The following is a 21,770-nucleotide window of genomic DNA, read 5'->3' as shown; positions in this document are numbered from 1 at the left end:
CTCGGTCACGAACGAAGTGGCAGTGAACTGTGTAGATGTGACAAACACAGTGGAAGTTGTGGTCCCAGTGATAACATTAGAGGCTGATGACAAAGAAACAGACGAAACAGCAACAGATGAAGCTGGAGCGGAAGAACCAGCGGCAGACGAAGCTTGAGCGGAAGAACCAGCGGCAGACGAAGCTTGAGCGGAAGAACCAGCGGCAGACGAAGCTTGAGCGGAAGAACCAGTAGCAGAAGAAGCTGGAGCGGAAGAACCAGAGGCAGACGAAGCTGGAGCGGAAGAACCAGCGGCAGACGAAGCTGGAGCGGAAGAACCAGCGGCAGACGAAGCTGGAGCGGAAGAACCAGCAGCAGACGAAGCGGCATCTGACGATACTACAGATGGAGCGACAGATGAAGCTGGACACAAGGTAACAGCGTTAAGCAACGAGGTGGAGACAGTGGTGACTAACGCGATTTGGGTATCAATTTGAGTTTGAGTAGTGGTGAAAGTAGACCTGAAGGTGGTAAACCGTGGTCTGAAAAAGACGGTAGCCGTTGCTGATCTCCGCTCTCTGGTCTGGGTGACGGTACGGGTGTTCGTCTGTAATAACGTGGTGCTATAAGTGTGAGCCGACTCAACCATCTCCTCTACAATCAAACATCCATCAGACTGAGTAGAAGTAAGAGTGGCTGTTATGGCACTAGGGTGGTGTCCACCAGGATGATGGTGGTGTCCACCAGAAGGAGGATTGCTGTCCGTACACTCGCACCAAGTCATACACTTACTGAACACTGGATACCCCAAGGCGATACAGTTTGGAGTAACGGAATTGATGGTACAAGTCAACCCATGAGCTGGCTTGGTCCAGAATTCCGAAGATCCCAAGATAACAATGGTAGGATTTGGCCCACCAGTGAAGATTGTGGTGTAGCCAATCAAGGAGTTGAAACTGTTCAGCCCTTTATTACGATCCTCACCGGAAACAAGTGGATGAGCGACGGTGTCATTGTAAGAAAGGATATAGCTACCCTGGGTAGGATTAACAACCACATTGACAGTGGTGCGCAGCGAAATAGCAGAGGTCAACGTGGAAATGTCAAACCCAGTGGCATCCAATTGACTGTCGAAGGTGAAAAACCACTGCACCACGTACTCGTAGTGTCTCAGCCTATCGTACATGTTGCCTGAATCTCTGGTTGAAGCAGCAAAGAAATTGGCCGTAGCCAGCCAAGCGTGTACACCCTGACCACCAGAAGTGACAAAGGAGTCACAGAGGTTGGATGGGGCTGGGTTGGTGAGACTAGTGGTGACAGAGGTAACGTTAATAACGGCCGTTGCCACCTGGAATAGGAAGGGAACCAAAAATATCGGAGAGAGCTTCATGGTGTTGGTGATACGTAATACAAGCGTTTGAAATAACTGGGGTAGCCATCTGTTTTATATAGCATCCGATTTAATGACTTGGGAATCGATTTTAAGGTCAATTCTTCTAATTCCAGATTGAGCCAGTGTAGATACAACCTCACACCAGGCGGTTACGATGTCACATACCAGGGGTCTTCAGTTACAGAGTTCACTAGACGGCTAGTCGTGAACCAGGGACTTGGTCAAACCTTATTAGGCAGACTATCGCATGCGAAAGCTTAAGCATGGGGTTAGACTTGGAATGCTATTCCTCTTATAAGATCTTTGGTTTAAATGTCAGCATCGCCGGTTTTTTTTTAAAAAAAAAACGGTATAATTGGTATAACATGATTGTATGCTTTTTTTCATCTTTCATTAGGTAACACCTTTTACCGAGGTCCATAGCCCTCATTGTATAGCCCCCTAACAGGAATAGTCTGCCAAATGGTGATGCAGAGAATCCGTAGCCGTGGGCTCTTCCATTCAAATGCAGCATAGCTGCATGATTTAGCGCGAGCCTATTTTAAGCGAGCTAAATAGGTAAATCTTTGACGAAACTTCCAGATGTGTCGTTCAGAGACTATAATGAAATCATATTGTAAGGCTAATAGGGCTCTTTGACACTAGGTATGCGCCTTCCACTGGGTATAAGCTAGTCCAAAATCTTGGGCCCTGGAGCTACAGAAAAAAGCCCCTGAATAAGGAACGGATTGGGAAAGGAAATCATTTTTCGCCAACTATTCGGAGGCTAACTTAGGCCCCTGCATTGTTATTGGTGTCGGGCTCCCTATCTGTTCCAACTTGATTGAGGTAGCTCTAACCAAGCGAGTCTGGGAAATTATATCTGACATTTCACCAAAGAGTATCCCCCCCCCCCACATATGTATGTGTACCCATTAAATGATAGCATACCTTTAAGACTGGACATTCCCTATTGGCATTGCTAGCATCGTCTATACTGGCAATGTAATTATGCAGGTATATTTTTCTGTTGCGTACAGGGCCCCTGGTATGCTTTAGGCGGCTCCCCCTGTACCTGACGCGGCAATGGTTAAAGTTTCAGGCTCACTTCATGTCTTCGGTCTATTGATTTATAGCTAGTCTTCGGAAAAGTATCAGAGTCTTATCGTTTAAAGTATACCGCTAATCATATTTCGAACAAACCACCTCTCTTGCCTTATATTCAACCCTCTTAGCGAACTTTTGAATCCCTTCAGAGTTCGAAAAATGCTGTCCTACGAGGCGTGCATATTTATAAATGACAGGCACCAACTAATGTTTAGTCATATTCTCAACCCTGGTTTTCATACTTCTTGCTTTGGTGCGTCGTGTAAAGTATCTTTTGACAAGTTCAGTCGAAGCTTCGATCCAATCCAGCACTAAGCCTGAATTTAGATGCCACTGCCGATGCTTTTCAGTATAATCCTTGCCCCCTTTCGCAGTTCCTCGAACTTGTTCGCCGCATTCCTATCCGCCCCTTTACCACGAGCTTGGGCTGGGAGAACAGATGAGTGAGTTTCACATGTTAACGAAACGTCTAAGTATACGTGGTTGGTATCAAACTTTATTCATGGTATCCTGACTGAGGCTTAGCTGAGTCTATGTAAGGTCTCGTATAAGTATATGCTAGTGCAGCTGCTTCAATAGCCAGGCAATATGTACGTGTCTAGTTATTGATATAGGTGCATACGTAAATACGCGGGCGTGTGAGTTCTTGTTCTAGCTGTGCCATTCTAAAGGCGACTCTCGGCTACCCTTAAACATAATAAGCCGGGATAGTGATGAAGGCGTCACTACAGAGCGCACTGACTGGCCCTTATTGAGATAACACAACTGACGAAAAGAATTTGATTTCAACATTCACGCTGGATATATGTGGATTCTCACTCTGGTTTAAATCAGAGATACGCAATCTAATACCTCAATAGGCCCTTTACTACCGATCTTTTTGTGTAATACTGATTGTTTGCTCGAGTTCAAACCACGTGTACAATAGTATCCTCTGAAGGGGGCGCACAAGGGTAGACGAGGCTGGTGGGCCATCCTCATTCCACCGCGTTTCTACAGACGGAAGTCTGCGAACCAAAAGTCTATAACTCGTCGGTAATTGCGGAAGTAGGCGTCTCAAAGAAGAAAGATAAACCCTCATTCGGGTATTCCTAGACTGAAATTCTACAAGGCGACAATACGCATTGTGGTAGATAATAGCATATGGTACGACCCTGGCGCACGTCAGGCAAGCCGAAGAGCTTGCATGTGTCGCCTTTGAGAGCAAGATTTCCAAGATCGGAAGAGCTATGGAAGTTTTGCAACTAGCAAGCCTAAAATGAAACACAGGGTAGCTTGGCCACGTAGTGCCTGGAGTGTCAGGATGTAAACTCTATAGCTCCAGCACATGGCCTTCCACCTGAGTCGAGGGAGTACCAGGCAGTCAAGGATTTTGATTTCTATGTATATCAGAAGCATACCACGTGAATATAAATTATAGTGAATCTGTATGTTAATATGGATAGATATATATCCAACAAAGTATTCGCTGATGGGTCATATACTTGATCTTGAAAAATAAAATATATTCAGATCCAGAGTAAAGCAGGATGAATGACTCTTGTTCGTAAGCCGTCTCTTATCCATCCAATCTCTACACGTGATAAGCTTTGCTCCGAGTAACAGGTTTCAAAGGTCTGACTCGTCGTGTTCCACACATAGATAATCACGTGACCATAACCTTTCTACAGCTTAATCTAGTCAGCCATTTACCGCTTGAACAATTAGCTTAAAGTATGTTACAGTGGTGTGGCATCGGTGGAAAATTGTTTTTTTTCCTGCATCCACACCTCTGCATATCTTCAATCAGTGAATGGCAGTTATCGGTGAAAGTGTGGCAGATATGTGTAAAGCGCACCATATCTCCATGCTGGTTCCTCTCCTGCTTAGTAATCGTATAACGCTCGTGCTTCTCCACCTTTGCATCCACACTTCTCCGACTGTTATAAATCTCGCGGAGGTTGCATGTCTTTCACTTTCGCTCTAAGTATCAGCAATAGCATCTATGGCTTCTCTCCGCGACAACTTCAAGACCAAAGCTGGCGAACGTCTCACCATTGGGGTTGGCTCCGGAACGAAATGGCACATCCTCAAGCGCTCCAGAGGTGAAAAAACCGGCGATTTGGTGGAACCTCTTGTCACGACGTTAGTCAGTGCCTTTGAAGCGGGTTTCAATCATGTTGATACCGCCGAAATTTACAACACCCATGCTGAAGTCGGGGAAGCGTTGAGGAGAGCGGGCTACCTCGCAGATGAAAAGGCTCGCGAAAAGGTCTGGGTCACGGACAAATACTATCCTGGCGGGTTTCCTGGCCACGAACCCTTAACCACGGGACCCATTGCGTCCATTGATGTCGCTTTGAAAGCGTTGGGCACCACTTACCTCGACTTGTACTTGGTACACCAGCCGTTCTTCGATCCCAAGACCGGCACTGGCTTGACCCTAAAGGACGTCTGGCGTGAGTTGGAGCAAGCCGTTGCTGAGGGCAAGGTGAGGTATATCGGTCTTTCCAATAGCGCCGTGCCGCATATTGAGGAAATTCTTTCCTACGCCACTGTCAAACCGGCAGTTAACCAAATAGAGTTCCATCCGTTTTTGCAGGAACAGTCGCCTGGCATTGTGAGTTTCTGTGCGAAGCACGATATCTTGATTGAACCCTACGGGCCCCTTTCGCCACTTTTCCGTGACGACTCGGGGAAATTGAATGACACGTTGGACAAGATCGGTGCCAAGCATGGAAAGAACAGAGCGCAGGTCTTGCTCAGATACGCCGTGGATCAGGGATTCTTGCCGATCACCACCTCATCCAAAGCTGAAAGATTCCACGAGGCGTTGGAGGTTGAGACATTCCAATTGTCCCCGGAAGATGTGGCACTAATTTCAAAAGAAGGGGCCAAGCACCATTTCAGAGGTTTCTTTATTGAGAAATTCGCCCCCTACTATGTCTAGAGTATTAGTGCTGTGTAGCTGGAATTTTGGCGCAATCTTTAAACACCGAGGGACACCTGAGTAACCCTTTGCTTGTGAGGGGTTTAGCCTTTCAGTTTCACGGGATGAGACAGGCTATCCTTGGTTGAAACTTGGTTTGAAATAAATAAATTACAAGGCAAATAAATTCATATATTGCGATCAAACTTTCTCATAAGCCTTATGATTGGGTAGGACAGCCAAGAAATCTTAAATTTGTGATCAATAATTGTTTTGCCTTTACCACAACTAATGGCTTCTCGGATAATCCATCATCCCTGTCGGATTTACAATTTAATGGACTGGTGGGTAAATCCCATCTTTGGATGAAATGTTACCAGACCACGGAGTAAACCTACAAGGCTGACCCCCTTAAACGGGATCGCCCATTTCGTCCGTGCATCGACGGGCAGTTTGCTTAATACAATGCAAAATAGTTATCATTGATAAGGCGTCAAAAATATGCCTCCAGCCAGATTCGAACTGACGATCTCCTCATTACTAGTGAGGTGCCTTACCAACTTGGCCATAGAGGCGAGGTTACGAAGAAAATTTATAAACAGATTTTTGACCACACCAAACAGATTGAGGTATATCTACTTATAGTAGTATACTAGTTAGCTATATAACTTATATTAGATAAAGGAGGGAGGAATCGATCTCTATATATAAGGTATCGATCCCTACTACACAAGTCTTGGATTTCAAAATATCCCCAATTCTCTATGCTAAAAATAGAGTCAAAGATACGGTATATTGACAACCAGATGAATGCATCTATTCAACACGGGTTTCGGATACGTAGAATCTTCATCGGTGAATGCACAGGTCAAGGCTGCTAAACATAATACGCAACCTTCAACACCCATAGGGATGCTTCACAAACTGCGATGCTCGGCGACTACGTGTATGCCTTAATAACTCTATTAAAGCGTCTTTCGTCATTATACCTCGCGACTAGAATCCGGCCCTTTAAAGGTAAAGCTTCGGGTAGTTGCCACCTGTGGATACTTATCCAATGGGACGATAGTTGAAACAACACATCTCAAGCTCTACATTTACATAAATCTTTTCGCCAAAATGTCTTATACCCAAAGCTCCGATACCAGGAGTCAGTCTGGTCAAATAAAAAGTTCGCTGCGAGGGTGTTGGCAATAATGCCCCCACAGGCGACACTCGGCGCAGACCTATCAAGCTTTCATGCCACATCGATTTTGCCATTCTTTGCCACTTTGCCCATTAGAGCTGCTCCCTAACATTCTCCCCCGCAAAGTAACTGCTCGGGTCCCCGAGCTTCCGCGGCTTCACCAAATGCTGCACCATAAAGCCAATCGCACACACCAAAGATAACCCTCCCACGACGATATACACAATCCCCAAGCTCAAGTTGCGTCCCCCAATGATCGACGACGTAGTAATCACTATCGACTTTGTGCCCCCAAAAATAGACACCGGGTAGTTCATCTCAATGTCCACCGAGTACGTCCCGCTGGATAACGTGGCGGTGGTGTTGCGAGAGTACAACTTGTAGAAACTGGGCAACCCCGCAGTGCGCATCCAGTTTTGGAGGTGCTCCCAATGCGCAAGGTTCGGGAGGTTTTCTTCGGTGTATCCTTCGGGAAAGCGCTTGTACCAGTTCGGTGGTGGTGCGATCTGGCTAGCGTTGTAGGTTGTCTTCTTGAACTTGGAGTGGCGGTCAGACGACCACGAAATGCCATTGCGAGACATCGTATACGTCATGTTGCTTTCACCCCCTGCCGGATTCAACAATGTGAGGTGCGAAAACGTGTCGTTGAACAAAGAGTTGGCGATCAATCCACACGGATACACAATCTTCCCGTCAGAGGAGTTCTTTAACGGCTTGCAGTGGTCGGTGAGGGAGCCCATACTGACGGCCTCACCCTTAAGCTGTGACAAGTCGAATGATTGCACGTACGATCTGTGGTTTTGGTAGAAGTTGGTGAGCTTGTAGTAGAGGAAAAACGGCGGCTCAATATCGTTTGGTAAGTCAAACTTTACGTGGCACGTAGATATCACGTCGCCAAACGAGTCGGTGGCATTTGAGACCAGCCACTGCGGTGTCTCGTTTATATCCGGGTTGGATTTGTGATAGTTGTAGCTAAAGTATTTCGCGGGAACCACGGAATAGTCGGCGCCCCCGAGCGTACCGCACTTGGAGTAGTCGACAATCAAGTTCTGTACGCGGCTGCTGTAGTACACAAGCACGAGCCCCAAGGGGATAAAGACAACCGCGAGAAGCACAAGCAACGGGATCACGATCTTGGGCGTGAGCAACGGCTGCCACGCCTTCAACCGCTGCTGTCTGAACGCTGTGTTTGGCGGCTTGCGCAACTTGGTTCTCTCATCCGGTGTGGCGGGCACATCCTCCTCGACGGATTGACCTCTGCGGCGAAGGAAGTTCATTGTGTAGAGTGTGATTAGTGCGGTATCATTGTGACATCGTTTTGACCTCGTTTTGATACAGGCCGCAGCCTGCTACGGGGCGCACGGAAAAGGACACGACCTGTATGCGTCACCGTTCAAGGAAGGCGGAGCTGCCGAGCAATATATTGACGGCGAAATGGTTTATAGTAAGGGAATAGGATCAAATATGGTACGGTAATATCCAAGATGAGGATAAAAATCGTTTAAAGCTAAAGGGATTTATATAGGAAGGATTGTAGTTTAGTGTAGGGGTATTAGAGGTCTGATATAGAGAGGTCAAACCTGACGGTAGATTTGTATGACACTTATAGTAAATCACATTTCATGCTCTGTCCTTTCCCTGATTAATACCCCCTTCACTCTGATCACCCAATTGACTTGAATATGGGATGTCTGAGCCCGCACATTCTCCATTGATTTTTTTTTTTTTTTTTTTTTTTTTTTTTTTTTTGATTGGTGCAGTGAGGAAATCACTCCTGCCTGGAACAATCTTCAACGTAAGCCTTTGCAATGCTCTGTGTAACAAAATCCTTAAAATACATATACTATACACGGCTTATCAAGCCACTTAACTCTACCTCGTGCTACGCACTCACTCTCGTGTGTCTTTCCAACGCTCCAAACATCCGCTCAAGCTCCGGCAACGCCTTCACAAACGGAAGGTCAAAGAACAAATAGTCCTTGTTGCGCAAGAGCTCTGCAAACGTCACCTGCAATCCCCACGGATGCGGCTTGTTGCACACCATCCTCTCGACAAGCACACGCGTAATCACTTGCTGTACCTGCAAGCGCTTGGCACCCGGCTGTGCAAAAAAGTGCAACAAAATGCACGAAAACCAGTGCGTGTGAGAGTTTGGGTACCGGAGCTGGTTCGCAATGGCCTGGATCAACTGGAACTGCAACTCAACCGACGCCTCCTGTATGAGTGTCGCGAGTAGCGTCACGTGCGAGCCCTTGGAGTTGAACGGCGCGGTCTGGCGCTCGCTCACGGCGGAAACCCCGACGTGCAACACGAGCGCGTTGAGAAGCTCCACGTTGACAGAGACGTGGCCGTAGCCGATCCCCGCCTCGCGGTTGGGCGTGTCAAGCTTCATCGCGTTGAAGATTGTTTTAAACAAACTGTTGGACGGAACCCTGAGGTAGTTATCAATCGGCTTCTTCAATCCAGCCTTGGCAAGGCTGTTGGTGGCGGTCGGTGCCACGTACGGCGCGTCCTGGCACTCCTTCAACTTCTCCATCTTCAAGCCCGGTGCGAATGGGTCCGGCAAGGCCACACCGGCCGGAACCACGCTCAACGCCACGTTGCGAAGCTGGACAAAGGACGCGGGAATGTGCGTAACGAGCTGGTAGTGGTGCGCGACGAGGAACTCGGGGTAGTCGTTCAACAACACGAGAAAGATGCGCATGGTGCCCTTGTAGATGACCAGAATGACTTCGGGAATCTCCTTGCCGTTGATGTGGGTGCTCTCGAACTTGAGCAAGTCAACGAGAAGCTGCGCGAACTTGTCCCAGCCCGCACGCTCTGGGAGCTCGAGGATCGCGGGCATAAACATGCGGTGCGCGAGCATCGAGACCCACGCAAACGTAAAGCCCGGGAAGCAGATCGGCTGGAGGCCGTGGAAAAAGTCCGCGAGGAGGAGGTAAAAGTCGCGCGAGAAGGCTGTGAGGCCTGGCGAGAGGTTGTCCGCGCTCACGAGGCGGCTCCACTCAGCCATCAACGTCGAAAAGAGGCGGAAGTACGGGCGCTCGTTGAACGTTGCGCGGTGGTGTTCATGCTCGTTGGCCAACACGAGTGACACGATCAGGAGAAGCTGGCGGAACAACTCTGCGCGGCTGAGCGCAGCATCCTCCTGGAGCGCGAGCACCTTCACGATCAACTTGGCGTACGCATCAATCGACGTCACAAAGTCCTGCTCGATCTTCTGTTTGAGCTCGCCCTCGCGGATGAACGCGGCAACTGACATTTCCAACGCTGTGCGGAAAAACGTCACGGCAAACTCGCCGTGGCTCAACACGCGCTTCGCGCGCAACTGGAGAATGAAAGCTGTCTGGAGCTTGTCGGAGTGGTAGCTATTGTTGAGCAACTTGGCCCACTCCGCAAACACGTACCCAAGCTGCTCGTTCAAGAGCACCGGGCCAGATGATGGAGCCTCGTTCTTGAGGCCCTCCACAAGAGCGCTGACCCCGGCGTTCTCGGTAATCTCGAGCGCCTCTGCACGGAGCTTGATGGCCTCTATCGTCGACGCAAATTCGGACCGCAAAGCGATTGGCTGTTGCCCGAGCGCAGACTTGACAATCAACTCGGCTGCAAACGTCGCCGCGAGCTTGTTCCCGCCAAGGATTGCCTTGGTCAACGATGAGTTGAGCTCACCCGATTGGATCAAGCCCACCCGGAGAAGTTCGCTGATGACCCGGGTGTTAAACTTGCGCTCATCGTCTGCGTGCACTAACCACCAGATCACGTCCTTGGCCGTGGCGGCCGAGAAGTCGCAGAGCTTGTCTAAGAGAAGTACGAGCGTCTCGCATGCAAGGTCGGACTCGCAAGCCGTAAAGAGCGCGTTCACCGTGAACTGCGCCACCTTGAGGAGGAGTTCATTGCTCATCGTGTTGCGTGAACAGAGCACGAGGATCTGAGTGAGGATCGCCTTGAGCGGGTGGTCCGGAGGCACATCGCGGAGACGTTCCTCGGAGGTCTCGCTGATGGTCTTGAGAAGTGCGTCGACGGATTGTTGGAGCACCTGGAAGGTCTGCTCGAGCGGTGGTGGCGGCGCTGGAAGGCCCTGTGCCTGCGCTGGGGCGGCGCTCTGGGATGACGGGCCCGATAACTGCGCCGGGGCGGCACTCTGGGACGACGGGCCCGATAACTGCGCCTGGGACATCGTTGGAACGGCATTCGGCGCGGGAGTAAAGGCCGGCTGGGCCCGGGGAGCAAAGCCAGCTCCGAAGCTCTCGTAGATCGAAAACTGTTCCTGGGTCACGCCCGCCTGGCGCAAGCCCAACGGCTCTGGCAACAGGAGGGGGTAACGTGATGCCTCGGGCGCCGCGAACGGCTCGCCCGCGCGCTGCTCGCGGTGTGCGCGGCGTAGCTGCACGGCCTGCGCCAACAACTCGTCCATTTCCCGCAACGCCTTGTCCTTGGTCGCCTTCACGACAATTGCAAGCGCGGTGTCGATGTTCTCGTGGATCGCTACGGGCAACTCCTCGAACGGCGAGTTCTCGGTGCTGAGTTGCGGGAGCTCCTGAAGTAACAACGCGGACACGGTCTCGGCAAACGTGCCAGAGCACGTGGCGACGGCATAGCGCTCGGCGAGCACCGCCACCATGGTGTAGGCGGCTTTGCGGATCTTGTTCTCATCCGCGTCAAACGCAAAGTCCTTGAGGACCAACGCCTTTGTGCTGACAACCGCAATGTTGGCGGCCTTGTCCACGGTCTGGGGCAACACGTCACGCGTGACCTTGCCCAAGACAAACTGGAAGAGGCGGCGGAGGTTTGGGTGCATAACCCAGCAGGTGTTTCCCTTGAGCTCAAACATCTCGGTAGGCGCTACTGGCGGCGGCTGGAACGGCGCAATCGCGAGCTTGGCCATGCCGTCAACAATGCCCGCGCCTGCGCCCGTGCGCGCAACACTCGCATACAACTCGCCAATGTTGTTGCTGCGAATCACGTTCAGCGGTTCAATCTCCTCGAGGTCCACGCGGAGCGAGTTGCACAACACCTCAATCTCAAACTTCAAGTTGAGTTTCATGTCCGCCGTGGTGTAGAGCTCCTTAAGCATGCGGAGCATCAGGAGCGTCCAGGGATTCGGCGGGTGAAACACCTTCGAGTGCTTGACCTGGTCAAGGATCTTGCATACGAACGGGAGCACAAGCGGTAACTTCTGATAGTTGTACGCTTCCACGAGAAGGAGCTTGAACGAGAGGTTGCGCTGCTTAATAGGGCGGCTTCGCGCGAGGGTGATCTTCCCCATCCACGCGCCGAGGTTCTTCAAGTGACTGCGGTCGGTAGTGGAGGAGTCAGTGTCCTTCGCGGTGTTGGCCGCAGAGTTGATGAGCTGGAGGATGTAGTTGATCGTCACCTGGAAGAGATGCTCGCCAAGCAAGTGTGAGTTGAGACGGAGACACAACCGGTTGTATAGGTCGTGGTAGTTTGGCTCGGTGCGCACGCGCGAGCTCACGAGGTACGACGCAAACCAGTGGAAGAAGTTGGGCTTCAAGAGCGCGCCGAGCTCCTCAATCTTGGTGTCGAGGTTGTCCAAGGTGGTGTTGTTGACCAAAAACAACACGCGGTCCGAGACGTCGTCTGGTGGCTGCAGCTGCGGCACGTCGCCGGCAATCTCCGGCGACACGAAGAAGGAGCGAAACACGGCAGAGACGGGGGACGCACTTGCAGGGGAGGTTGTGGCGTCGGCGAACTGGCCGCGCGTGCTGTCACACACACGCGCCACGATCTCCATGATGGACTGGTGCGACGCGAGCGCGGGAATCTCCCCGAGCAACGCACAGTATGCGCCAAACTCTGGCAAGCGGTGGCGGAACGCGTGGAGTGCCTGCACCGAGAACTTGAACATGTTGGACTCGGGTGGCTTCTGCGCGCTCTGGAGGATGTAGTGGAGCGCGATGGTGAGTGTAACGCCCTCGACAAGCTTGAAGTGAATCAAGCTACCGAACAACACCGAAGTGATGGCCAACGCGTCCAAGGGGTACTCCGGAAAGAAGCGGTACTCGTCGAGCAACAGGTGGATCATGCACGCAAACACGTCCTGGTTCTTGGGCACGCTCAGGTTCTTTAACGAGGTGAGGAGCTCGATGATGTCCTTCATCTCGATTTCCTTGTTGTACATCTTCTGGTAGTATGCCTTCATCTCCTGCTCCACCTCGGGCGCGAACGAGGCCGATGCCAGTGACACGTTGGCCAAGATAGCCTCGTCGTAGCCGTGGCCGAAGTTGATGAGCCGCGGAAAGCCTTGGACGCTCTGGATTTGCACGTTCATCCATTTCTCGCGGAGGTCTGCCTGCTTGTGGTCGCCGAGGAGCCGGAGAATGGCCGCGATGGAGGTGAGGTGGAGGTTCGCCTTGACGGTGCCCGGTGGCACCGGTGAGACGGCGGCCTGCGCGTTGCCGCTCTGTTGCTGCAACGCCTCGTACTCCAACGTGGCCTGGAGCTCGACAAAGCTGAGGAGATCCGCCAAGACGGGCGTGCGGTCCTGGGGCGCGAGCTCCGCAAACGTCGTGCGCAACCACGCGTCGAAGCCGTCGAAACCGTAGTGTACGGCCTCCACGTTAAGCACGAGGGTGTTGTGGAAGTTGCTGACGGGAGAGAGGCTCGCCAGGCGGAGCGGTGCCACGAGCTCTGCATAGAGGCCCTGTTGATGGGCCCAGGCCAAGAGCTTGTACAAGTTGTCGCTGGTACCCTTCGCGACGTAGAGGTTGACGAGGAACTGCTCGTACGAGAGAATGTCGACGGCCGCAAACCGGCGCAAGATTTTGGCAAGATACGGGTTGGTAGGGTTGTCATCCATCATCTGCACAAACAAGTTCTCCACCATGTGGAAGCAGTTCGCACGCGCCTGCTTCGCAGCAGGCGCGACGGCCAAGCCCGGAAGGTTGGCGATGCAGCCGAGCACCACGTACTCGGGCACATCCTTGTAGTCCTCCTGGAACACGGCGCTCAACTCGTCGTCGAGCGCACCGTTATCGTCCTTGTTGTTGAGCACCACGTCGAGCTCGAGGCGCGCTATGCTGGCAAAGTTCAACAACGAGCGCGCCTGCACCATGGTTGTGGCTTCATTATCCAAGATGGGCGCGAGGTGGCAGTAGTGGAGGTCGTACGCGCCGATGCTAACACGCTTGCCCAAGTTCTTGCACGTGAGGAGGAACTGGAGCTTGAACACGTACGGCCAGGTGGCGGACGTCTGCACGAACAAGTCGATGAGCTCGTCGTCGAGGGTGGTGAAGAACTGCGAGAGCGAGATGATGGATGTCTTGGACTGCGGCGAGAGCTGGTTGATGTTCTCCACCACGCAGCCAAACACCTGCGGCCACGAGGGCTTCTGATTGAGCTTGTGGAACACGGTGTTCATCTCGAAGCCTTTGGTGCGCGCATGCGGAAGACTGTTGGCGATCATGGCCGCGAGCTCGCGGGTCTGGGTCTTGTCGTCGAACTGGGAGCCGGGGAATAAGATCTCGGTGAGAACGAGCCCCACGGCCTCGTTGAGCTGGCGCTCGGGGCCGATGTTTGACAAGAGGTCGCCCACGAGGGACGATGTGACGCGCGCGGGTTCAATGCCCGCGATGGTTTCGCCGAATGACATGACGGCGAGAAACTTTTTGACGATGGAGGAGATGGACGAGTGGAGCTCCTTAGTGGTGATGGTGGTGAGATTTTTGTTCACGGACGAGATGATGAGGATCTTGTCGGAGATGCTGGGCGTCGGCGAAGCTAGGAATTTCCCAAGAAAGAATGAGAGATTGGAGATGTTGTGGCCACAGTGGCGGTAGAACTGCTCGGGATCGGGCGACTGCGAATGGTCAATGAGCTCGGCGAGGTTTTCGCGGACGAGCTGGCTGGCGAGCGCGGTGAGCTCCGAAGGTAAGGCGGGTTCGGAGTACGCTTCGAGGGTCAAGCCTACGAGAAGTCGGAGGTAGTATTGGCAGCCGAAGTGGTCGAGGAGGGTGCGAAGGTCGAAAAGCTCGAGGAGTTCAAAGTCGGAGGCAAAGTACGCGTCGAGGAAGATGAGGATGTCCGACGACTGCGTGTATGCAAAGTGGTCAAGCTCGGTGGCGATGAGTCGCTCTGCGAACGATTTGAGGGTCCCGGTGGCGCCTTGCGAGATGGGGCCGGCTGTGGTGGTGAGGAGCCGTTTGAGGTACTGGATGTGGACTTGACGGTCGTGGGTGTCAAGCAAGTGGCGGATCTTGGTACAGGCAAAGTCCCACTTGGCGTCGGTGATGGTGGTGGCGAGGACTGCGAGCTGGGCAACGACGACTTTCTGGAGGTCCGAGACTTTAGGTGGGTATGGAATTGGGAGATTCGAGACGGGCGTGGGGTGATGAGGGGCAGGTGTCGAATTCGAACTGGCCATACAAAGAATCAATGGCGTTAACGATGGGCTGATCAAACGAGAAAAGAAAAGGAAAGGGGGGGTAATCTGTCAAGATAAAGCGTGGTGTGAGTAGACTTGGGGGAACTAACAGGGATGAATAGGAGCGATCGGCTTTGCGAAATAGGCGCTGAGGTTCGATTGAGTTTTGCTAACATTTTTTTCGTGGGCGCGTGTGGAGGAACAACGCAGGGTTACCCGGCAAGTGCGAAGCCACGAGGCACCGCCAGTTGAGCTATCCAAGTACCTCATCGGCGGTGAAGATTAATTTCTCGAGCTACGACTGGCAAGCGAGATAAGATGAAAGATTAAAAAGTTGGTGAGATGAAAGATTAAATATACTGTTTACCAATAGTTTACCCTTGGAGGTTGTAGCTGAATGAGCTATGCTTTGGGCTCCAGTAAATGGTGATGGGTAAAGTGGTTTAACTTTCCATTGACACCGCAGAATGGAAAGTTTCAGTTGGCTTTGATCCATCCCGCCTTTATAGCGGTATTTCCATAAGGTGTGTTTGTGCACCTTCAATTGGTTGTTTTGTCATCCGCTTTGGCCCGTACGTAATACGATTTGCCCGTAGAGTAATGCAAGATGTGGACCCTGGAAGAGCGCCGGAAATTGAACCGCAACTCTCGATCTCGGGATTCTTAAAGCGAAAACAAAATAGATTGTTTGGACGACGATATGTCTAAGATTTGTCTGTCGCTACAATACCGCATTCTACCTCAACCGCCTTTGTCAAGCCAGTCATTTGATCAAAAGCAGACTCAGAGTGAGCAATTAGAACTGAGAGTTACATGTAAAACTGGTATTCTACATACCCTTTGCAAAATATGGTTGATATAGATAATAGCCAAGCTATGTAATCCTTGATTCTCACTATGTTTTACAAATCTACAATATCCAGCATTAAAATAGTGCTATACCCAGTAGACAAGCACCAGATTTAAACTTCGAGGATTCTCACGCATACCGTTTTCTTTGTTTGTTTTTTTCCATTGTTTCTTTCTAATATCCATTCATTTGACTAACCCAAACACGTTGTATTTATAAACATGTTTATGCTCAGGCTTCGCCCGCCGCACGGCCATAGCCCTTACAAAAATTCATGCACTCCCCTCCGGGTAACTTCTATGAAATTTTTCTTCTCACTTTTTTTTTTATGCGATGAGGTACGAAAATCTCCCATAAGTTTTCCACCTAACATTTTCTTTTAGAGCTAAAAGATATAGAACACTCTTTTGTTTTCTTTATTCCTTACACACAATGGCTACTGGTAAAACCGAAAAGTCCCGTCGTACCCGTCAGAACGACACCAGAGATGGTAATCTCAGAGTCAAGGGTGAAAACTTCTACCGCGATGCTAAGAAGGTCCAGCACTTGAACATGTACAAGCAGGGCAAGGCCATCCGTAACAAGAGAGGTGAGGTCATCAAGGCTGCGGCCTTGCAAGACACCAAGGTGCCCACCGCGCGTGTTGATCCAAATCGGAAGTGGTTTGGTAACACCAGAGTCATCGCCCAGGACGCCTTGACCCATTTCCGTGAGGCTTTAGGCGAGAAGAAGAACGATTCCTACCAGGTTTTGTTGCGTCGCAACAGATTGCCAATGTCTCTTTTGGAGGAGAAGGACATCACTGACTCCCCAACTGCCAACATCTTGGAGACCGAGTCGTATGAAAAGACCTTCGGTCCAAAGGCCCAGCGTAAGAGACAGAGAATCGCTGCCGGTTCGTTGGAGGAGTTAGCTGAATCTTCCGGTAAGGACACCGTCCTGTACACCGAGAAGAAGGAGTTGGATGCCACCTTGGGTTTGATGGGTGGCTCTATCTTGGACGACGATGACTTTACCCCAGAAGCCAAGGAGGCCATCTTCCATAAGGGCCAGTCCAAGAGAATCTGGAACGAGTTGTACAAGGTTATCGATTCATCTGATGTGGTTATCCACGTTTTGGATGCCAGAGATCCTTTGGGAACCAGATGTAAGAGCGTTGAAGAATACATGAAGACTGAATGTGCCCACAAGCACTTGATCTTTGTGTTGAACAAGTGTGACTTAGTTCCAACTTGGGTTGCCGTAAGTACCTTTTTACTAACTTTTAGCCTCACCGTGTCATTTTTTTTTTCTTTTTTTTTTTCCGCCAAAGATCTTTGTCAGGACGGTTACGCTTTACCTGAGTCGGACACTTGTGCCCTTCTCTGGATTCTCACGTAATTGTCTGTTACATCCTTGGGAGATTGATATCACCCACCTCGCGTCGTCTCGTTTTGGGATTATACGCGAACCAGAGTGCCGCGGCTTGCCGTGTCTATTCCGTTCTGGAATTAACGCACTTGCTCGGGTGAGCAGGGTCTTATGAGTTGAAGCTACTTCGGTTTACGCCTGTCGGTAAATAGCTTCGTAGTAAAGAACCTGACACTTTATGTATATAGTTTTTGTCATGACACGCGGGGCTATAATTGGGTTTGCAATTACTAACAAAACCAGGCTGCTTGGGTCAAGATTTTGTCCAAGGATCGTCCAACGTTGGCTTTTCACGCTTCCATCACCAACTCATTCGGTAAGGGTTCGTTGATCCAGTTGTTGAGACAGTTCTCCACCTTGCACTCCGATAGAAAGCAGATTTCCGTCGGGTTTATTGGCTACCCAAACACCGGTAAGTCCTCCATCATTAACACCTTGAGACGCAAGAAGGTGTGCCAGGTCGCCCCTATCCCAGGTGAGACCAAGGTCTGGCAGTACATTACCTTGATGAAGAAGATTTTCTTGATCGATTGTCCGGGTATCGTGCCACCATCCGCCAAGGACTCTGAGGCGGACATTTTGTTCAGAGGTGTCGTCAGGGTTGAACACGTCTCCAACCCCGAAAACTATATTCCGAATATGTTGGAGAAGGTTGACAGAAAGCACTTGGAGAGAACCTACGAAATTTCTGGCTGGAACAACGCCACCGAGTTTATTGAGCTCTTGGCCAGAAAGCACGGAAGACTCTTGAAGGGTGGTGAGCCAGACGAATCTGGTATCGCCAAACTCGTGTTGAACGATTTCAACAGAGGTAAGATCCCGTGGTTCGTTCCTCCGCCAAAGGACGAGGAAGTTAGAGAGGGCGAGGACAAGAAGGCCGACTATAAGAGAAAGAGGGCGGAGAGAGAGCAGGCCAAAGCTGCTCCTCAGGATGAGGAAGATGTTGAGGAAGAAGAGGGTTCTTCCGCCAAGAAGCAGAAGGTTGAGGAATAAGTCTTCCCTTTTCTCTTGATATTTTTCATATTTCTTGCATGTATTACTATCGTCTGTCGTTGTATTCCCCCATTGGCTTTTGTTTCATTTTTGTTTTCGGTATTTCTAATCTGTTTGGGCTTTAATATAATATATATTGTACAACTCGACAAAGTTATTGTTGAAGTGGTTTAAAAATTGAGGTAGAGCCGGCGAGAGAAAAATGGTCTTGTCGCTGCCTATATACCTTACCAGATTCAAAAATGAATAATTCTGATTGATTCAAAAATGACAGGTTGAGAATCCACATACAATGCAACGTCAATGCGGTAAATTTTATAACTAATCCACCAAACGTGAGTTATCCTGGTAACAAGTATCGGAGCCATAAAATTTCCAACTAACCCATATCCCATCTTGCAGTCATTCGCAAGTCGGGACCCCACTGATTCGTCGTGCGTCGCGATTTTTTTTTCCGTTGCATGGGCGCTTGCCAAAAGACTTTTGCTAAATGCCATCCTCCACAAAGCCAATACCCCACCAACGGTTGAACAATGCAGAACCAGCAGCAACAACACCAACAACACCAACATCCCCAAATGATGCACAACGGCCCTCCAGGCGGCTACTACGACGGCCAGAGACCGCCGCACTTGGGACTCATGATGTCGCCCCAGGTCGCAGCGCACCAGATGCCGCCAATGCGGATGAATGCGGCAATAGGCCCGGTGGCGCCGAACATCCGCTACGTGTGGGCGGACAACCTCGAACAAGAGTTTGCTCTTCTCCGCGACTTGGTCGATACGTACAACTACGTGCTGGTGTCGACGGAGTTTGCGGGCGTGATGGGACGATGTATGGGTGCGTTCCGCAGCACGTCCGACTTCCACTACCAAACGGTGCGGGTGAACGCCGACTTGATGAACTTGATCCAGATGGGAATCACCCTCACAGACGCAAACGGCAACCGGCCCAACAACAACATCCTGTGGCAGTTTAACTTCCGCTACAACCTTGAGGAGGAAATGTTTGCCAGCGACGCCATGGACAACCTCTTAAAGACGGGCTTGAACCCATTGAAGCACCAGGCCGACGGGATTGACCCTGTCGGCTTTGCTAGCTTGTTGATCGACAGTGGTTTGGTGTTGATGCCCAACGTGCACTGGATCACGTACCACGCGGGCATGGACTTGGGCTTTTTGATCGCATTGTTGACGAACGACCTCTTACCCATGGAGCAGGAGGCCTGGACCGAGTGGTGCCACTTGTACTTTCCAAACGTGTATGATTTAAAGTACCTCTACTCGCTCATCCGTCCGCAAAGCGCGCAGGTCACGGGCAAGAGCAGTATCGAGGGCTTGGCCGACGAGTTGGGCATTGCGCGCTTAAATCACATGTACCAGGTCGGCAACCAGTGCCACTTGACCAGCTTGTGCTTCATGGAGTTGAAGAAGCAGCTCCCCAGCATTGCCAAGACCAATGGCGTGGTCTGGGGCTTTGGCGAAATCCAACCGCTTCAGGCCGAGGCCCCTGGCGTCGCTGCCCGCGGTGTCGTCCACTACGGCAGGGCCGGGATCTAGTGGAGTGGTTCTGTATATTATTTCCGGTTTAAGTCACGTATTGATCTAGTGCTTGTGTGTATATTACAATAAATATTGAATTATCTGTCAACGTAAGTCTGTTATTGGTAGCTAAACTATGGTGGACACACGCGTAACTTAAGTATAATGCAATATTTGTGATAAATAATCTGGTTTAAATTGAAGCTGATGCTGATGTTATTCCAGATTCTCTTTCAAATTCTTTATAATCTAGCCAACATGTGATCCGACAGTAACCATGTTACCTTACCGATGACGTATCCAGCCGCGCACGACCCCGGTGAAAAGTTTCCTGATTGGTGCCGAGATCTCAGCCCCACTTTGAAAAAGTAAAAACCATCAGCCTCATGAACAGACCCTGTGAGATTTCTCTTCTAAAAGCTCTGCATTTTTCGTTTTACCGTTGTTGCACTTCTAGACAAACCTGCATTCACCAACAATAACCAAGTACCATTCAATGACTAACGAAATCAAGGGTATTTCCCAGGAGTACGCCGAAACTGTTGCGTTTTCGCTCTTGAAAGCATACTACAACTTGTTGAACAACGAGCCATCCGACTTGTTTAGGTTCTACTCGTCCAACGCCACCGTCACACATGGCTCCTTATCGCAGCCTAAGAGGCTCTCCGAAAAGGCCAGGGGCACCATCGGCATCAAGGACTTGTTGAGCAGATCCGAGTTAAAGGGCTGCAAAGTCATGGTGAAGCATGCAGAGATTCAACCGTGCCTTGGGGACAACATCTTGGTTGTTGTTTTAGGCGAGATGGCTGTCGGTGATGACTCCCCGTCCGTAAGATACGTGCAGTCCTTCATGATTGCCCCGGGCATGAAGCCGGGCGTGTACGACATTGCTAATGACGTCATCCGGTTCGATCCGGATGAGGAAGAGGAGGCGGAGGTGGAGCCAGAGGTGGAACCAACACCGGAGGTTGAAGAGGAACAGCCGAAGGAAAATGAGGATCCAAAGGAACCTGAAGCTGAGGAACCTGAAGCTAAGGAACTTGAAGCTAAGGAGCCTGAAGGTAAAGAATCTGAAACCAAGGAATCTGAGGCCAAGGAACCTGAAGCCAAAGAATCTGAGGCCAAGGAACCTGAAGCCAAGGAATCTGAAGCTACGGAACCTGAACCAAAGGAAGATCAAAAATTAGAGCCAAAGGAAACATTGGAAGTCAAGGAATCCGAATCGAAAGAAGTCTCTGTCCCAAAGGAAACCCCTGTTCCGAATGGCAACCTGTTGTCATGGGCTTCGAAGGTGGCATCCACGGCCAAGGTGACAGCCATGCCAACAACCGCAGTAAAGAAAATCGTGGTTGCGCCAACTAAGGACGAAACCGAGCCGGCAAAAACTCGGACGCCAGCTGTTTCCAAGCTCGTTGCGAACCAGCTGAAGCTCCCATCAAACGAATGGTTCCCGATCTACATCAAGGGTATCATCAACCCAATCTCCGAAGACCAGTTGAAGGTGGAGTTGCAGTCGCGCTTCGGGGTCGTCACCAACGTGGGCATCAGCGGCAAGATTGCGCTTGTGGACTTCACCAACGCCGTGGACCAAAAGAAAGCGTTGGACTGCGGCGAATTGAAGGTTGGTGGCAACTTGTTGAAGTTGGAGGTTAGAACGAAGCGGAGCAACTCCACCTACGGCAAAAAGCCGGAGGTGAAGAAGGAGTTAAAGAAGGAGGAAAAGCCAAAGGCCGGGTTCAAGCCCGTCTCCCCTAAGAAAAAGGGCAAGAAGGCCGAATAAACGCATAATGATAATTAATGAATAGTGTAAGAGAGATGGAGGACGGTTCTGGAAGATTCAGGATCTATTCCCTTTTATAGCAACACCGTAGCATCCTTTGGGAACAACCCCGTTATGCTGTGCGATCAGCCAGATCCTGACCTAGCTGGAAGACAAACCTCCAGATGGCTACTCCCAATGAAACAAGAGCTGGGGTAGCTTTAGCCACCTCACGTCAAAATTCAAAACAATAGTGACTTCAGGCTAGCTCTGAATGGGTTGGCAT

The 21,770-nt window shown here is 50.6% G+C and overlaps 9 protein-coding genes and 1 non-coding gene across 10 annotated transcripts; 5 read left to right on the top strand and 5 right to left on the bottom strand.

The window, feature by feature from the left end:
* Positions 1-9: 9 nt before the first annotated feature.
* BABINDRAFT_10607 (uncharacterized protein) lies at positions 10-1,368 on the bottom strand (the record flags this gene model as incomplete). Its single annotated transcript, XM_019126768.1, has 1 exon — positions 10-1,368. A coding segment is annotated over one exon (1,359 nt), but the record flags the coding sequence as incomplete, so codon positions are not given.
* A 1,149-nt stretch (positions 1,369-2,517) lies between these two features.
* On the top strand, positions 2,518-2,970 carry BABINDRAFT_163968 (uncharacterized protein). Its single transcript, XM_019130207.1, has one exon. It carries the CDS (start codon positions 2,617-2,619, stop codon positions 2,770-2,772), a length of 156 nt encoding a protein of 51 aa, XP_018982296.1. The 5' UTR covers positions 2,518-2,616; the 3' UTR covers positions 2,773-2,970.
* Positions 2,971-4,241: 1,271 nt separating this feature from the next.
* BABINDRAFT_163967 (aldo/keto reductase) lies at positions 4,242-5,567 on the top strand. Its single transcript, XM_019130206.1, has one exon. The coding sequence runs from the start codon at positions 4,442-4,444 to the stop codon at positions 5,384-5,386; it is 945 nt and encodes a 314-aa protein (XP_018982295.1). The 5' UTR covers positions 4,242-4,441; the 3' UTR covers positions 5,387-5,567.
* Positions 5,568-5,867: 300 nt separating this feature from the next.
* On the bottom strand, positions 5,868-5,940 carry BABINDRAFT_t374. The gene has a single exon. It is a non-coding gene; the product is annotated as a tRNA-Thr (tRNA).
* Positions 5,941-6,643: 703 nt separating this feature from the next.
* CDC50 (aminophospholipid translocase regulatory protein) lies at positions 6,644-7,828 on the bottom strand (the record flags this gene model as incomplete). Its single annotated transcript, XM_019126767.1, has 1 exon — positions 6,644-7,828. One exon carries the CDS (start codon positions 7,826-7,828, stop codon positions 6,644-6,646), a length of 1,185 nt encoding a protein of 394 aa, XP_018982294.1.
* Positions 7,829-8,284: 456 nt separating this feature from the next.
* On the bottom strand, positions 8,285-15,060 carry CDC39 (CCR4-NOT core subunit). The gene has a single exon (XM_019130205.1). The coding sequence runs from the start codon at positions 14,929-14,931 to the stop codon at positions 8,434-8,436; it is 6,498 nt and encodes a 2,165-aa protein (XP_018982293.1). The 5' UTR covers positions 14,932-15,060; the 3' UTR covers positions 8,285-8,433.
* A 73-nt stretch (positions 15,061-15,133) lies between these two features.
* On the bottom strand, positions 15,134-15,529 carry BABINDRAFT_117716 (uncharacterized protein). Its single transcript, XM_019126897.1, has one exon. It carries the CDS (start codon positions 15,425-15,427, stop codon positions 15,227-15,229), a length of 201 nt encoding a protein of 66 aa, XP_018982292.1. The 5' UTR covers positions 15,428-15,529; the 3' UTR covers positions 15,134-15,226.
* Positions 15,530-16,152: 623 nt separating this feature from the next.
* NOG2 (putative GTPase) lies at positions 16,153-18,255 on the top strand. The gene is made up of 2 exons (XM_019130204.1): positions 16,153-17,023; positions 17,435-18,255. The coding sequence occupies exons 1-2, from the start codon at positions 16,214-16,216 to the stop codon at positions 18,182-18,184; spliced, it is 1,560 nt and encodes a 519-aa protein (XP_018982291.1). The 5' UTR covers positions 16,153-16,213; the 3' UTR covers positions 18,185-18,255.
* A 336-nt stretch (positions 18,256-18,591) lies between these two features.
* On the top strand, positions 18,592-19,833 carry POP2 (CCR4-NOT core DEDD family RNase subunit). The gene has a single exon (XM_019130203.1). It carries the CDS (start codon positions 18,718-18,720, stop codon positions 19,741-19,743), a length of 1,026 nt encoding a protein of 341 aa, XP_018982290.1. The 5' UTR covers positions 18,592-18,717; the 3' UTR covers positions 19,744-19,833.
* A 296-nt stretch (positions 19,834-20,129) lies between these two features.
* Positions 20,130-21,509, top strand: BABINDRAFT_163962 (uncharacterized protein). Its single transcript, XM_019130202.1, has one exon. The coding sequence runs from the start codon at positions 20,222-20,224 to the stop codon at positions 21,503-21,505; it is 1,284 nt and encodes a 427-aa protein (XP_018982289.1). The 5' UTR covers positions 20,130-20,221; the 3' UTR covers positions 21,506-21,509.
* Positions 21,510-21,770: the final 261 nt, after the last annotated feature.

This window comes from Babjeviella inositovora (assembly GCF_001661335.1).
Source record: "Babjeviella inositovora NRRL Y-12698 unplaced genomic scaffold BABINscaffold_20, whole genome shotgun sequence".
NCBI classification, from domain to species: domain Eukaryota; kingdom Fungi; phylum Ascomycota; class Pichiomycetes; order Serinales; genus Babjeviella; species Babjeviella inositovora.
This window is presented reverse-complemented; position numbering and strand designations above follow the sequence as displayed.

Coding starts and splice junctions, on each gene's coding strand:
- BABINDRAFT_163968 (XM_019130207.1), top strand. CDS start 2,617: ATGCTGTCCTACGAGGCGTGCATATTTATAAATGACAGGCACCAACTA.
- BABINDRAFT_163967 (XM_019130206.1), top strand. CDS start 4,442: ATGGCTTCTCTCCGCGACAACTTCAAGACCAAAGCTGGCGAACGTCTC.
- CDC39 (XM_019130205.1), bottom strand. CDS start 14,931: ATGGCCAGTTCGAATTCGACACCTGCCCCTCATCACCCCACGCCCGTC.
- BABINDRAFT_117716 (XM_019126897.1), bottom strand. CDS start 15,427: ATGGATCAAAGCCAACTGAAACTTTCCATTCTGCGGTGTCAATGGAAA.
- NOG2 (XM_019130204.1), top strand. CDS start 16,214: ATGGCTACTGGTAAAACCGAAAAGTCCCGTCGTACCCGTCAGAACGAC. Junction 17,024..17,434: donor TAGTTCCAACTTGGGTTGCC/GTAAGTACCTTT, acceptor TAACAAAACCAG/GCTGCTTGGGTCAAGATTTT.
- POP2 (XM_019130203.1), top strand. CDS start 18,718: ATGCAGAACCAGCAGCAACAACACCAACAACACCAACATCCCCAAATG.
- BABINDRAFT_163962 (XM_019130202.1), top strand. CDS start 20,222: ATGACTAACGAAATCAAGGGTATTTCCCAGGAGTACGCCGAAACTGTT.